The sequence below is a fragment of the Elaeis guineensis genome, chromosome 1 (assembly GCF_000442705.2).
Source record: "Elaeis guineensis isolate ETL-2024a chromosome 1, EG11, whole genome shotgun sequence".
In the NCBI taxonomy this organism is placed as follows: domain Eukaryota; kingdom Viridiplantae; phylum Streptophyta; class Magnoliopsida; order Arecales; family Arecaceae; genus Elaeis; species Elaeis guineensis.
In genome coordinates this window covers 14025483-14042907 of record NC_025993.2, presented here as the reverse complement: position 1 = coordinate 14042907, position 17425 = coordinate 14025483, and the positions used below count along the sequence as shown (strand labels likewise).

Sequence of the window (17425 nt, the reverse complement as noted above, 5' to 3'; positions counted from 1 at the left end):
CTCTCATCTTCTTATTCTTAAAATTCCAATGGAAAGAACCAAGCAAAGAAATTGATGCCGGCTCAGCGAGAGGTGTTGGAAGGAGGCAATGGGAGACGAATGGAGGAGAGAACCAAGCAAAGGAGGAGGATGGAGCCATGAAGGGAAAGAGGTTTTTCTTTCTTTCTTCTTTTTCCATTGGAGTTTTGGGGATAAGAAAAAGAGGGATAGGAGATGAGAGATTTGAAAAAGGATGGGTAGAGAGAGTTCAGTGAGATGGAAAAGTGAGAAATAAAGAAAAAATGAGAGTGAGAGAGGAGGAGAATGGGCTCGGCCATGGAGGGAAGTGTTTCCTTCTTTTCTTATTTTTCTGTTGGGATTTTGGGAATGGAAGAGAGATAGGAGATGAGAGATTTCGGGCAGAAGATGAAGATTTGAGGAGGAAGATGGAGATTTGGGAAGATGAGACATTAGAGATTTTGACATTTGAGGAAGAAAAAGATGACATGGTTTAAAATAAGGAAGAATAAAATGTCGTGGTTTGACCATGCAAGTAAAAGATATTCTACATAGGCATCAGATTTTGTCAAATCAGATTTTAGTGAGAAAAAATCATCGGAATCAAACATGAGAGCAATATTAAACTAATTTAAATAGTTAAAAAACTAAAGTAGAAAATATTTAAGAAAATCTGACTTAGTTCGGGGACATGGAACATAATTTATCCTATGTTTTTCTACAAGAAAAAGTATGTGGCTAGGGTGAGGATGAGAAATTGCCATGGATTCTACCGATCCTAGTTGGAAAACAGGATGAAACTACACCATTATAATAGGATATATTGCAAAACTGTGGTACTCCCCTACATCTAGATCTCCAAAGCTATGCTAGAGAAGATTGGCAGCAAAAAAGGCATAGTGAGGGATGGAACAGAGAAAACTTACCGTGTATTTCACTGGCAATGCCGCTTGAAAAGGAATGAATGCAAAGCCAAGAGGGTTAGTACTTGATTTCAAATAGGAGAAGAAGAGAAGTGCAAAGTTGTACTTTATTTTAGAAGATTTTGATCAAAATAGAAGAGATCAAAAGAAAAGAGAGGCATCGGGAAGAGAAAAATCGAAGTCTATGAGAAACGGGAGATGGCCAACTTTACATAAATCATGTTTTAGAGAATTCTTGACACAGTTTAAAATTATTTTTGGGTTATCACCAAATACTCAAAAATTTATTTTTAAATCAAAAATTAATTTTGACAAACACAAATGTACTCCCAAACATGCACTATGTCTTGAGCCAGACACCATTTATAATATAACTTTTGTTATATATGCATGCAAAATATTATATATCAAAAAAAGAGACAAACATAATAATATTAAATTAAAAATTTTCAACAATTTTAGAGTACGATACTATTTTTATTTACTGTTATTTTTATGGCATCCTCATTTGATTAAATCTTTGCAAAATTAGAAAGTGTTTTAATAGAATTTTTGCTGTAAGCAATGCCAAATGTGCTATTGGCTGGCCCTTTATAGATTTCTTTTTTTTTTTCTTTTTTTTTTATATGTTTTGTTGTTGAACATCCTAATCTTGGTAAGAAAATTACTATCTTGACCACTGGAGATTCAACAATATAATACAACTACCATCAATATAGAAGCAGACATAAAAAAAATTATTTATCATGGTAGAATTGTTTCTTCACCTTTTGGTACTCTTTATAATATATTTTGTACCACTTATATTATACACCAGTATACTATTTTATGGAACAGCGACAACTTTTTATTGACATATATGAAAAATGCTTCTAATTTAGACTCTATCCAGCATTTTGTAATCCTTTGATAGAGTTGATGATCTAATGTATAATTGAGGCATATATAGGATAGTTATTATAGTAGCATATAATAAATTTGCACCGCTAATAAGTTACTATAAGTCTTTAGCTAAATGGCCAGTGAAACATCACGATCTCTCTACGCAAACTAGCATTTAATTTCAAAAAAATTATCAGCGGAGTATATATTGTTTTATTAAGATAGAACAAGTCAATAAATCATAACATCTTGATATTCTCTGTATTTTTTAAAAAAATCCAAGAGTTTCTAATCCACCTAGCCTCCTCATCATGTTCACTCTCATCCGATCATTGCCGAACGTCCCATCCAGCATATGATATGTTTCCTATTTACATGCACGAACATGCATAAATTCAATCATCCCATGTATTTCTGTTGAAGGTATTAGTACTATTGTCTCTTGCTTTTAGTAGTATTTCTCTGTGCTCGTAAAAATCTATATACTTGCAATGTATGAGTTATGGGATGCATTACAATAAAAATATGACAAGAAAAATATGGGTCTAGAATATACATTATACTTTTAGAGTATAAGATGGCTGATAAAAAATCATTTGTAAAACAACTTATGAAGAAGAAGCATTGGTTCATAATAAGAGCCAAAAAGGAATCAATCTTGATTAAAAATTTTTAGAAACTGCAGTTAATATTAAATTACCTCTTAAGTGAAAACCTTTTATCTTATCATTAAAAAATAAAACAGATTTTCTAACTATGAAAGATTTGTTAATTTCACTTAAATAGAAAGAAAATATAGAGAAAAAGATAAATTGTCTGATGATTTCCAATGCTAGCTAATTAAATCCAGTAGACAAAAAGAAAGATAACAAATTGAGGAATCAAAAATAAGAAAAATATAATAATTTTAAGTTACAATTAAAAAATAATAAAATAAAATAAAAATAAGAGATGCTATTATATTTGTAGTAAATTAAAGCACTTTGCAAGAAATTGTAACTATTAAAAGGATAAGCTCTTAAAGAGTCGAAAAGATTGGTAAGGTCTACGGGTGGATAATTTATCCATATTCTTTTCTATATTGAAATTAGCTCCGAAATCCACTGCCCATTTTTTTTTTCCATTGTTATTTGGGATAAGCTGCTAAGATATTTCTATATTTTTCAAATTTTTTTATTATATAAATATTATTATATATTATATTATATTATGTATATAATAATCATATACTAACATATAATATATTATGTTATATTAAATTATAATATTATAATATTATATATATTATATTATATTATATTATTCTTTAATATAATATATATTATGTCTATATATTATGAGTCTAGGACTGAAATCGAATCATATACGGATCGGATATACCATCATATCTATATCCATATTTATTTTGTTTGACGAAGATACATATGGATATGGATATCATTCGGATACAAAAATTCATATCCATATTTATGTTAAACGGATATAGATACAATTTAGATATTTGAAGTATGGATATAATAATATATATAACTTAGATAATTAATTTTTATAACTATAGAATCAAAGATATTACTAAATAGATGATAAAGCAAGTTAATAACATGTCTACATAGTTGTATATTTTTTTTAAAAAATTAATAAGCACCATTAAAAATTATATACAGTTATATATAGATTTGAATTTTCAAATATGGATTAGATATGTATCTATCCATATCCATATCCATTTTTCTTAGATGGATATGGATACGAATATAGATATTAGTCAAATCCTCAATTTCTGTCCATATTCGGATTTATTTGGATATGAAAATAGATCCGGATGGATAATATTCATACCACTTTTATCCCTACTTTTCCTTATGCTATCATGAGAAAATAAGTTATCCATATAGAGAATATAAGAACATGAGGTAGGTTGGTCAATGAAAAAATTGATCAATTTTTTCAAAGTGTTTACCCATTAAAAAATGACTCCTAAGATAAATTTAGTATATCAATCCACTAATGGATTAACATAGATAGTAATGTACAGGCATATATAATAAATCCATGTTTATTAGGCCTTTAATGAAAAAACTATGATGATAGAAAATTCTAGTGTTATACAAGCGAGAGATAGAGGAAGAGTAGATTTGATACTAATATTTGGCAAAATTCTCACTCTTCACAAAGTACAGTATATATCAAAAGTTAGGAAGAATCTTATTAGTAGTTCTTCATTAATAAGAGATGATTATAAAATGATATTTGAGTCAAATAAAATTATTTTAACCAAAAATCATATTTTTATTGGAAGGGATTATTGTGTTTGGTGGATTACTTAAAATGAATGCAACAAAAGATGAAAGTAATAAAATTAGCTCTTTTATTAACAAATATTGTGTCCTCTAATTTGTGGTATGACAGATTTGATCATGTAAATAAACTAGCATAATATTAAGACAATAATGAATTTATATTTGATTCCTCAATATAATATTCATACAAATTAAAAATATAAGAAGTGTACAATTTAAGCAACCAAGAAAACTATTAAAAATGGTATTTAAAAAATTAAATATTTAGAATTGATGCGTAGTGATATATGGAACTTAATTTTATTACTTTATTAGGTGATTTCTCTAAATACTGTTTTATATATATATATATATATATATATATATATCTTATTAGAATAAAAGAAGAAACTTCTTAAATTGGATAGAAGAGAAGAATATACCTCCAATGAGCTTAATAATTTTTGTAAAACAAATTATATTGTTCATGAAATTTTCTTGTATTATCCATTTAAGTTTAATAAAGTAGCTAAGAGAAAGGATAGAGCTTTGAATTTTTTTTTTTTGTGGATTGAAATGGGAGGCAAAGCCACATATTGGATGTAAGAATAGAACTTTGATTAATATAATTGACCGTATGATTACTAGTTTTGGACATTTGACAATTTATGGGAAGGAACTTTTTTTTCAATTTGTGATATTTTTAATAGGATTGCCTTGAAGGTACTAACCTAACATATGGGGTGGTTTGCTCTTTTAGGGCCTATAACATTGATTCAGACCGGCCCACTCTAAAGGTGTGCTTCTAGATATTTGAGAATATAAATCTAGTCCGTGCATGCATGGCGTGAGCATGGCCGCCAGTTACATGATAAGACAACAACTACCCACAACATACGAGCCACCATTACGGGAGAAATTATCGCATGGACGAGGGCAAACCACGGAGCATAAGCACGGTGGATAACGCGTAGTCGGGAATTGGTGACATGCAAGGGGTAACGTGGCGTGTTATCCACCGTGGAATTGCACGTAGTACGTTAGAACCTGGTCCAATTAATAATAAGCCGCATTACAGTCCACAAAATATGACATACAAAAGACCAAATTAAGCCACAAGAAACAAAGATACGCAGCAGCCCCTTACGAAACAAATTAAGCATCACTTTCTAAGAGACCACAAATCCACCACCCGCCATGATCGCCTAACACTGAGCTCGGATCTCCCCCTGATTCCCCGTTAGCACATCCAGCTGCCCAAGCTTGATCATGGCCGCCGCAAACTTCTCGAAGAACAAAGACTGGTTCACGGCAAAGCTGGTGACGATAGGCCGCGTCCTGGAGTCGGTGTACAAGCTCTGATCCGACGTGAAGAGGCCTTGACGGTTCATGATATTGACGTAGTACTTGTTGTCGAAGGTGTAGGGGGACCGCATATCGAGCACGGTGGCGTTGTCGGTGTTCTTGGCCGGGCAGGTGCGGCGGAGGGATTTGGCGAAGATCTTGCCCATGGTGGGATCCTGGCCGGGGTAGAGGCGGTCGTCGAAGATGTTGCAGTGGCCGATGCCGATGGTGTGGCCACCGGAGAGGGCGACGAGGTCGGTGGCGTCGAGGTGGTGCTTGGACAAGTTACACAGGAGGATGCTGGCGTCGGAGGAGGGAGAAGGGAGGCTGGCGATGGTGGTTTCATTGGTGGCGGAGCGGAAGCCGTCACGGCGGCCCAAGGGGACCGGGTAGTGAGGCCCGCCAGACTGCAAGAAAAGCTCTGGAGTCGTTAATTACAAGGCCGAGTTCAAAAGGAACCCCAGATGTCGGAAGTCAGCATCAGAAAAGTTATTGTATGGGCTTAGCTCACAATGAATGCTGTAGCCTAAGTCAGGAGTAAGCATTCATTGCAACAGTAATAATATGTCAAACTTATAATAAGCCAATGAAGATGCTTGTATTTCATTGATTATTATATATTTTATTAATTTTATGATGATACTTCATACTGTTTCAATAATTTTAGATTTTTGATTGACTTGTTATAAATTTGATGTGATATCACCGTTGTAACAAATATCTACTCATCATGTTGATACATCTATTTAGCTACTCAAAATATTGACATGATATTTTTTTTCATTAGCTTAATCTACACTATTTATTGTGAAATTCTAAGTAATTCCAAGTAATTATGGAATTTAAGATTTACCTATGAATGGTAGAGGAGTTATTTATCAAAGAAATTCCTTCATGGATTGAATATTAATGATGGTGTCTATATTTATTAATAGTGAGGATAAATTATTTTTTCAGACATGATTTATCAGTTCGATTGTAGACTGGATCTCGAGAATAAAAGAGGGAGATAGATGAAATTTTTAATTAGACTGGCCCACCAACTGATCAGCGGTTGACCTGATCTAACGAATAACCACGAGAGAGAGAGAAGCAATACCAGGTAGACGGCATCGCGGGCAGCGAGAGCCGTGACGTCGGCACAAGAGACAGTCCTGTAGCCGCATTGGTGGTCCGTGAGAGTCCGGATGTCTTTGATGGCCTTGAAGGCCGATGGCCTCAGTGTCAGGTTTGGAACTGACTCCTTCTCCGGCCCATCCAGCAACACGGATGCATCACACCCCTGCCAATTTCAAAGTCCCATATTTGTGTCTAACTCAAAAAAAACAAAACAAAATTCCCCATATTCGTGTACGTACATGAGGGAAGAGCCAAAAACTTGTACATGGCCATGCTTCACTCGTACTTAAAGGCATACCTGGACGAAGCAGTCGTGGAAGTGCATGCGAAGGAGGCCAGGAGCGAGACCAGCATGCTTTCTGATGGCCTTCTTGAGGTAGTCCCTAACGATCTGCTCTAACATTGGGCAGCTGGTCTCGTAGAAGCTCCAAGAGAGGCCGTTCGCCGAGGGAGGACAGCTCTCTGCTTGTGGTAAAGTAGAGAAGAAGACAAGCGAAGAGATGATGAATGCAAGAGCTAGGAGAGGAGGAGGACAAGTTGAAGTAGAGGAAGCCATTGGCGTGTGGTGTGTTAAGAGCTTCCTCTCGTTTTACGTCAAGGGTTAATAGCAAAGATGGTCGCTATTTATAGGAGAAATTATCAGGCAGACTAAGTCTACCTGATGTCGGGTGTAATAAGAGCTGCTTCTTGTGTTACGTCAAGGATTGATAGCAAAGATGGTCGTTATTTATCGGAGAAATTAAATTATCAGGTAGACTAAGTCTACATGATAATTTCATTAAGTCGATCTCCATCCCCTCCGACGAAATTCTTGCCTTAGTCTATCATAAATGCTGTAGACAAAACTAATAAAGAAATATTACATCAGCTGCAACTAGCTCAATATGTCTGATCTGATAATTTGCTCACTGGTTTGTCAAGACCAAGTCCACTTGTATTGCCAAAAAAAAAAAGACCAAGTCCAGTTGAGGATATCCCTCGAGGCTTGAAGGCCCGAGCATTCATGGAGACTCCGATAGCGTGTCAGAGTTGAGGAATGCATTCACGCAGACTCTGATATTTTTTGTTAAACTCATAAGCAATGCAAGGATGAGAGGCCTATTAATGATGAGTCGGCTCGAATAATTGTAAGTTTTTTGATTTTGTCTATGTGATGCTGTTAATTTGAAACTTTATTTTTTTTTATAATTTTATATCATCATGAAAATGATGTAATTTTTTTTTCTTATGAGCTTAGTTTTTGAAGAAGTAAAAGTTAAGTCAACCTTCTAATTCTATTGATCAATCCTAAGATAGTGTCACTTTCAAGGATCATATATGTTCATAAGTGATGGGACAAGAGAAGAGTGGCTTAGTATGGGATTTAGGACTTGGTCCAACCCCAAGTAATTTATGGAGACCAGCATCTCATCACTTGAGAGCAATCTCAAAAGATGATAGAGCCTCTGAGAAAGTGAAATTATTGGAGAAGGATATGAAGATTATGAAAGAATGCCACACCAATGAAATGAGAATGATAAAGAAAAATCAAGCACGATTAGAAACCGAACTTGCTATCACTACAAGGAAAAAGAGTTTTTACGATGAAATTATTTGTGACGAAAATATTTTCATCGATAATAAGAATATTTAAGATGAAAAATTAAATTCATCATAAATAATAAAATATTTATGATGAAAATAATTTTTTATCGTAAATAGTTTTATATTAGCGACGGAAAAAGAATTTCATCGTAAATACTTATTATTTGTGATGATTATTTTTGTTAAACTCATAAGCAATGCAAAGATGGGAGGCCTATTAATGATGAGTCGGCTCGAATAATTGTAAGTTTTTTGATTTTGTCTATGTGATGCTTTTAATTTGAGACTTTATTTTCTTTTATAATTTTATATCATCATGAAAATGATGCAATTTTTTTTTCTTATGAGCTTAGACTTTGAAGAAGTAAAAGTTAAGTCAACCTTCTAATTCCATTGATCAACCTTAAGATAGTGTCACTTTCAAGGATGATATATGTTCATAAGTGATGGGACAAGAGAAGAGTGGCTTAGTATGGGGTTTAGGACTTGGTCCAACCCCAAGTAATTTATGGGGACCAGCATCTTATCACTTGAGAGCAATTTCAGAAGATGATAGAGCCTCTGAGAAAGTGAAATTATTCGAGAAGGATATGAAGATTATGAAAGAATGCCACACCAATAAAATGAGAATGATAAAGAAAAATCAAGCACAATTAAAAACTGAACTTGCTATCACTACAAGAAAAGAGAGTTTTTACGATGAAATTATTTGTGACAAAAATATTTTCATCGACAATAAGAGTATTTAAGATGAAAAATTAAATTCATCATAAATAATAAAATATTTATGATGAAAATAATTTTTTATCATAAATAATTTTATATTAGCGATGAAATTTTTTTTTATCATAAATACTTATTATTTTTGATGATTATTTTCATCATAAATAAAAAATATTTATTTTAATTTTAAATTTTTAAATATTCATGATAAAAATATTTTCATCATAAATAATTTAAGTATTTATGATAGAAAATATTTTTTTATCAGAAATAACATTATTCCCAATGAAAATATTTCATTACTAATATTTAAAAAAAATTAAAAATTAAAAAATTATAGATTATTTATGATAAAAATATTATGTCATAAATAATTGAGTATTTGTGATGAAAAACTTTTTTGATCATAAATACTCAATTATTTACGATGAAAAACTTATATTATTAATATTTTAAAAAAATAAAAAATTTAAAAATTTAAAAATTATAATTAAGTATTTATGATGAAATTTTTTTTCATCATAAATATAATTATTTATGATAAAATTTTTTTTATCATTAATATTTAAAAAAATAAAAAATTTTAAAAATTTAGAAATTATAGATTATTTGTGATAAAAATATTACGTTGTAAATAATTGAGTACTTATGATGAAAAGCTTTTTCCATCGTAAATAGTTAATTATTTACGATAAAAAATTTTCATCATTAATATATGAAAAAAATAAAAAATTTTAAAAATTTTAAAATTAAAGATTATTTATGATAAAAATATTACATCATAAATAATTAAGATTTATGATGAAAACTTTTTTTTCATCATAAATACTCAATTATTTATGACAAAAAAATTTCATCTCTAATATATGAAAAAAAATTTAAAAATTCAAAAATTATAGATTATTTATGATGAAAATATTACATCATAAATAACTGTGTATTTATAATGAAAAGCTTTTTCCATCATAAATATTTAATTATTTATGATAAAAAATTTTCATCACTAATATTTAAAAAAATAAAAAATTTAAAAAAATTTAAAAATTATAGATTATTTACGATGAAAATATTACATCATAAATAATTGAGTATTTATGATAAAAAATATTTTTCATCATAAATACTCAATTATTTATGATGAAAAATTTTTATCATTAATATTTAAAAAAAATAAAAAACTTTAAAAATTCAAAAATTAAAAAATATTTATGATAAAAATTATTTTTCATCATAAATAGTCAATTATTTATGATAAAAATATTTTTTTATCAATATTTTTAAAAAATAAAAAATTTAAAAAATATAAAAAATTATAGATTATTTGTGATGAAAATATTTTATCATAAATAACTTAGTATTTATGATGAAAACTCATTTTCTATCGTAAATAGTCAATTATTTATGATAAAAATATTTTTATTATCAATATTATGAAAAAATAAAAAAATATAAAAATATAAAAATTACTAATTATTTTTAATGAAATAATAAAAATATCATAAATAATTGATTATTTACGATTGAAAATGATTTCCATCGTAAATACTTCATTATTTACAATGAAATAATTTCATCACTAATAATTAAAAAATTAAAAATCAAAAAAATAATTTCCAACACTGAAAAGGAATCATTCTCCCAGTATCTAGACTTTGTTGGATAATGCAACAAAATTCTTCACTCGTAACCAAATCAACCGTCTATAAGATCTAGGAGCAAATTACCTCAGAAAATTAAACGCTAAGAATTTGATTCAGAAAAAATGTTAACTTTCAACTATATAAAGAACAAAACTTTATCAACTGTTCGATAGACTAAATTGTGTCATTTACTTCAAAACCATCTCAAAAAAATTTGATCAATAATCCCTTGTGACAACAAAATCCTATAATATCTTTAACAGAAAAATATAACTTCTTGAACGCTGTCCTTAATCTACGGCAGATGATGCACCACAGTAGTCTGATCTCTGAAACCACTAATTGATGTCGATCCTCCATCAAAAAGATGAAACTCTATATAGAATTATAGCTTTCTTTCTATAGATTAGTAAAATAGAAGCCAAAAAGAATAATATTCTACAGATTTTATTTTATAGTATCAATATATCCTTCAAAAAAAAATTTAAAACTTAAAAAATATAAAAATTATAGATTATTTATTTGGTTTATTATAACCATTCTGTTGTTTTTGTTTTTATTGTTTAATGCTCCTTTTGCATTTATATAAGTCGAAAAGTATGCGGAAGATTTTTGCTGGGTCCTTCAGTATTATTTTTTAAAACTGCATTCATGGACTTGGTATGAGATGATTGTTTGTCACAGATACTCTCTAACTAGTTGAATTCTTATAATTGCTATTTAGTTCAAGATTTATCTTGAGATTGACATATTCTTAAGCAGGTATTATCCTTTCTACTACGCTCTTTTTGCGTCGGATCTTAAGGGTCTTAGCTGCTCGTAGATTAAATTTGAGTTCGAATGTCCATTCAAATCTTTCGATCAACTCATGACAATATTACTACCAATAAAGTAAATCTAATTAATTAATTTTTTTAATTATAAATTATATTTGATTGGAGCAGAATATCAGAGAACTTGACTTATTTTTCTGATCAAGGAGAATCAAATTGATCCATATCATGGTTGTCTCATATTTATCTCATTCTTTTGCACAGATCTGCATTCTTCATAAATTTTGATTAGCATGAACATGTCTCAAGACTGCTAGAATTCATGAATATACCCGAGAAGGTACTTTTAGTGAAAAAATATTTTTTTGTAAAAATTATTTACGATGAAATTTAAATTTATGTTGCTAATAAGATTATTAATGACGAAATCTTTCATCGTCAATAATTTTTTTGATGAATTTTTTTTAAAAAGAAAATTATTTTAGTGGAAAACTTTTTTTGAATTATTAGCAAGAAAAATAAAATTTTCATTGCTAATAAACTTATTAACAATGAAAATACTTTTCATCGCCAATAATTTTTTTTAATTTTTATTATGGATATTTTTTAACAAAAATTATTGATGATGAATATATTTTTTTTAATGCTAATGATTTTATTAACGATAAAAATTTTTGTTTCATCGCTAATAATTTTTAAAGAAAAAAATTTTTAGTAAATATTTTATTTTTAGTAGGAATTATTAGCGACAAAAATCATATTTTTATCGCAAATAATTTTTTTTGGAGGAAAAAATTTTTTAGCGAGAATTTTTTTTGATAGAAATTATTGACGATAAAAAAAATTTCATCGTTAATAATGATATTAGCGACGAAAATTTTCATTGCAAATAGTTTCGATCAACTCAACATCCCATCGCGCCAAACCCACTTCCCCCCTCCCCTCTCCCTCTCCGTGCTCTTCCCCCCTCTCTTCCCACCGGCGAGCACGTCGCCACCACCGTCCGTCGTCTGTGCCGCCATTGCCGTTGCCATCGCTGTCCGTCGGAGGTAAGGTTCTTCGAACCTTTTTTTTTTGTGTTGATAGAGCCATCGAAGGGCGGAGGGGGTTGTGGGGGGGGGGGCAATGGTGGCTGGCGTCGCCACGAGGCTGGGGAGGGGGTCGGTCGGTGGGGAGGTGGTCAGGGGGCAGCCGAGGGTGAAACGGGGGCAGAATGGGGTCGGGGGGTGGGGAGAAGGGGTTGGCTGGCGGCACCATGGGTAAAATAAATTATACTGATAATATTTAATTAGTATGGTATTCTTTTAATATTTGTTATTGGCAGGATGTATTTGATATTATTGATTTTGAGGAGGATCGTGTGCGGCGACCTGTGGACGCTCATTTATCTTTGTGTTTCAAAGAGTATCGCCATCACATCTATCAGCATTGGTACTATGTGATGCAGGATCATGGGGTGGAGGCAGCACGGCAGCGGCCCTATGATAGGATCACTATAGATGATTGGACTGTCATATGTCGGCATTACGAGGATCCGGCATATCGGGTTATACATCCAAACTATTTTTTTTTAGAGTTTAATGATTGAATCATTTATTCTTAAATTTAATTTATTACCTACTAATTTGACTGCTAACTATACAGAGAAGATGTGTCTAGAATACCGTGAATCGGGCTAGATAGACCGTACCGTATTGTGGGGGTTCGAGGTAATTCGCTCAGCACATGGAGTAGATGGTAAATAATTTTTAAATAGTATATAATTTTCAAGCTATTTAATTTTTTTTTAATTAATTATTCTCAAATTGCAGAGAGATGCTAAGAGTGGCGAGCTTCCTGGTAAGATCGATATCTACCAGCAGACCCACCAGCGACGGTCAGGGGAGTGGACGACGGGGAGCCAGGAGCTCTTTGTAAGTTTTTTAAATTATTTTTTTCATTCATAGTTTGATTTTTAGTATAAAATTAAAATAGTTATAACTTTAATTTTTAGGATTGTATGATAGGCATCAGATCCCAGCCTATCCCTGAGGGCTCGACCGCATCTACAGATGAAGAGATCTGTGATCAGGCACTTGGTACGAGATCCTATTATATTAGCGGTCTAGGGTATGAGATCAGTGCTCCCTCATCTTCACGCTCGTCTAGGACTGACATCCATGCTGTCTGTGATGCTCGATTGGCGGAGGTACAGAGGCAGGCTACTGAAGATCGACCGTGGACTAAGCATCGAGCTGATGAGTTGGTGGCACGCATCGACGAGTATCAGCTGCTCTAAATTCAGATGATGGAGCGGATAGCGCAGATGGAGTAGATGATACAACTGATGAGGTAGTAGCAGGTCGGTCCGAGCACTTCCGAGCGCTTTTGTTTTCCAGCTCGTTCCCTTCTGCAGATGCCGACACTTGATGGCCTATTTATGTAATTTTTTATTTTTATTTTAAATCTTTTATAATTTTAATTTAATATAATAAAATAATAAAATTTATATATAAATTTATTATGTTAATTTATTATTTTTATTTATTATTTTAATTTATAAAAAATATTATAAATATAAATTAAAATATATATTCATAAATTATTTTTAAAAAAATATGTGTAAATTATTAGTGATGAAATTATTTTTGATGAAATATTAATTATCAAAAAATATATTACAATGAAAAATTGATCGTAAATAAAATTTTTAATAAATTTAAAAATATTAAAATTTTATATTAAATTAATAGTGATAAAAGTATTTACGTCGTAAATAATTGATATTTTATTAATGATGAAACTTTATATCAAAAATTATCATATTTATGATGTAAGCTTTACGTCGCTGATATTATTTAAATTTAATTTTCATAAAAATTTATAATTAAATTATTAGCGATGAAAATATTTTTATCACTAATAATTTTATTTATGATGAAAAATTTACGTTGCTAATATTTTTATAAATTTAATTTTAATAAAAAAATTTAATTAAATTGATAGTAATAAAATATTTTTATCATAAATAATCGTATTGATGATGAAAAATTTTCATTGCTAAAAGTTTTTAAAAATTTTATTTTCATAAAAATTTTTAATTAAATTAATAGCAATGAAAATATTTTCATCGCTATTAATTTATTATTTATTAATGATATTAAATTTCATCATAAATATTCTTTTTTAGGACTAAAATTTTTCATCGTAAATAGTTTTTGAAAAAATTAATTTTTTTAATGATAAAAATTTTTCATCGGTAATATTCATTATTTATAATGATTTTTTTTTATTATATAATATTATCAATGATGCGATTATTTGCGACTAACTATTAGCGATAAAAATTTCATCGCAAATAACTATTAGCGACGAAAATAGATTATTAGCAACAAATTTTTTTCATCGTTAATAATCTATTTTGTTGTAGTCTATACGATGAAATTATTTTTAGGTAGACATTTAGCTCATGAAACTACCATGCCTTTTGGATCAAATAGAAAACTAATGAACTGATATTTTTTCTTAAAGAACTTGAATTTATTCTTCTTTAATTAAGCAAGGTATTTGTCAGTAATAATATTGTTCTTATATTATTTTTAAATAGATTTTTGATGCCTGTAGTGCTCATGAAGTAGTGAATGCACAATATTTTCAAAATCTTTCAATATTTCATATGCCTCTTTTTACTTGTCAAGATAATAATATTATGTTAATTTACCTTAAAATATGATTCTTGATGCATATGATCTTATTGTTTTCATAGTATTTTTTGCTAATAGTAGTAAATTGAAGATCATATCTGGTTCATGTTATTTATTTTATAAATTTTTGCTTTCATTATTTACTAACTTGGTGTGTCATGTGATGTTGGAATTATCCTCTATTTGTTATTACTCTAATTTTGTTGTTTATTGACTATATTGCTGCTGCACAACTAAAATTATTGCTACTTGTTTATTAACTTATTTATATATTTTCTTTTTTTTTTTTAAGGATACACATTGTAAGTTGATGGACTGCTCTAGGCTAAGAGTTTAGTTGATACTGATGGAGTTCATTAAGGCTGAGACTAAATTGTTAAGAGTTCATTTTTATGATAGTGATAGACATATATTTTTTACTATTTTTGTATTTGAGAGTTACATATATTTGACAAAAAAATATGGTGTAAACTCTTTTTTGGTTATTATAATATATAGTATTTTATTGTTGTTGTTGAACTTTATTGGTTGGTTGAATTGTGCTTAAAAATTAATTATAAAATTTATTTTTGGTATTGTTATGATGAATATTGATATTTGAATAGATCTTAATTATTACATCAATTAAATTTCTTATATTAGTATATCATATTATAATGTAGATAAAAAAGAGGGGGGGGGGATATAGCGGCATTTTCAATTACCACTAATAACTGTTAAATTAGCTTGTTACATCTTTTAGCAGCAATTATAATTATCATGAAATGTATACCTTTGGCCTTTTAGCAGCAATTATAATTACCATGGAAGATATAACTTTTAGTGATAATTTGTGATTGCGATGAAAGATATATCTCTAAGCATAAATATACTGTCATATCATGACAATTATAATTACCACAAAAGACTTACCTCTTAGTAGCAATTATAATTACTATGAAAGATATACCGTTGAGTGTAGATAGGTTACTATATCATGATAATTATATTTATCGATATCAATTGCCATAATAACTCAAACCTATACTGGCAATTTCTTATACCTTTATCGGCAATCTCTGTAATTGCCAGTATAACCTTTATCGACCCTAGTTCTACTGACAAATAAGCAATTGTTGGAAAAAATCTTAATGGCAATAATAATTGCTGCTAAATATCAAAATAATTATCGATAAAAATCTTCTTTGTTATAGTGTTCTCCCATTAAACTCTTGCTAATCAATCTATAAAGATTACCAACCGACTCTTTCTTTATCACCATGATGCAACCTTTGACAACTTTCAACTAACGCTTCTCTTCGATGAATTTCATATCATGCTCATCGAACATCTCTAAATACAACAGACTCTTTTGAACTGTAAGGATATATCTGACATCTGAAATTATACTACTACACCCATTGAACATCTTGATTCGTACATCTTCCACTCTAACAATTGAGCATTCGCCATTGTCTCCCATATAAGCAACGCCATTCTAGTATGGTCTGTAAGTATGAAACCACTTCACTTTCTATGAGGAGTTATGTGAATGATGTACTCGAATCAAGAATCCACTAATTGAGTATATCTGGTCTCCTTTAATAGATAATGTATCTCCATCTTCAGATGTAGTAGAACCAGCATCTACCATGTTTTCTTGAAAATTACTAGACTTGGTCCTCTCACCTCCTTTTCTCAGTATGAAAATGTAAGAATCAAGAAGTTGAGGCCGTCACGGCGGCCCAAGGGAATGGGGTAGTAAGGCCCACCGGACTGCAGCAGAGATATCAACTCTTTAATTAGGAGGGTGTGAGTGGCTTAACACTTGGTTTCAGACTATTTGGTGGGGTCAGGATCGAGAAATTATTAGAACTTAGGGTATCATCTCAGAATAAAATTAGTAAATGAATTTATTTCATTCTAAGTTCACGGTGAATTTGACCCATCTAATAATTTTTCTGGAGATGATGTTTATACTACGGATGTCACTTCTCTCGTATACATGCATATATGCACACACTTATTTTCAGTAATAACAAATATATGAATATATGTAAAATTATATTTTTTTTAAATATTTAGATTTTTTTTCTTTTTGATCAAAAATTTTCAAGAGATGTGTCCTCTAAATTTTGTGTGGGATTTGTGATATATATACAGGGAGGGATAGAAACTTTAGCCTTAAATTTTTTAAGGCATGATGATGACAGTTAGTAATCTAAGTACCAACTTGTGCTTAACAATAATTATATGAAGTTAGATTAACATACTCCAGACGGACGCAGAAAGCTTCACATGTAGAACTATTCCCAGCCATGTTTCCTTACCTTTTAATCATAGCCTTACGGTAGATGGATTGCATCGTGACCTTGTTCTCTCTCTTGGCCGAGGGATCATGCATCTTGTAGAAAGAGAAGCGATCACGAGAAGCCTGGTATAAGAGTGAGTCAGAGAGCAATCACAAGAAACCTAAGGAAACGGGCCTTTTCACTGCAC

At 30.4% G+C, this 17425-nt stretch overlaps 1 protein-coding gene across 1 annotated transcript; it reads right to left on the bottom strand.

The window, feature by feature from the left end:
- Nucleotides 1-5117: 5117 nt before the first annotated feature.
- LOC140854811 (cationic peroxidase SPC4-like) lies at nucleotides 5118-7145 on the bottom strand. The gene is made up of 3 exons (XM_073250855.1): nucleotides 6843-7145; nucleotides 6525-6707; nucleotides 5118-5832 (listed from the first exon to the last, which is right to left on the bottom strand). The coding sequence occupies exons 1-3, from the start codon at nucleotides 7098-7100 to the stop codon at nucleotides 5287-5289; spliced, it is 987 nt and encodes a 328-aa protein (XP_073106956.1). The 5' UTR covers nucleotides 7101-7145; the 3' UTR covers nucleotides 5118-5286.
- Nucleotides 7146-17425: the final 10280 nt, after the last annotated feature.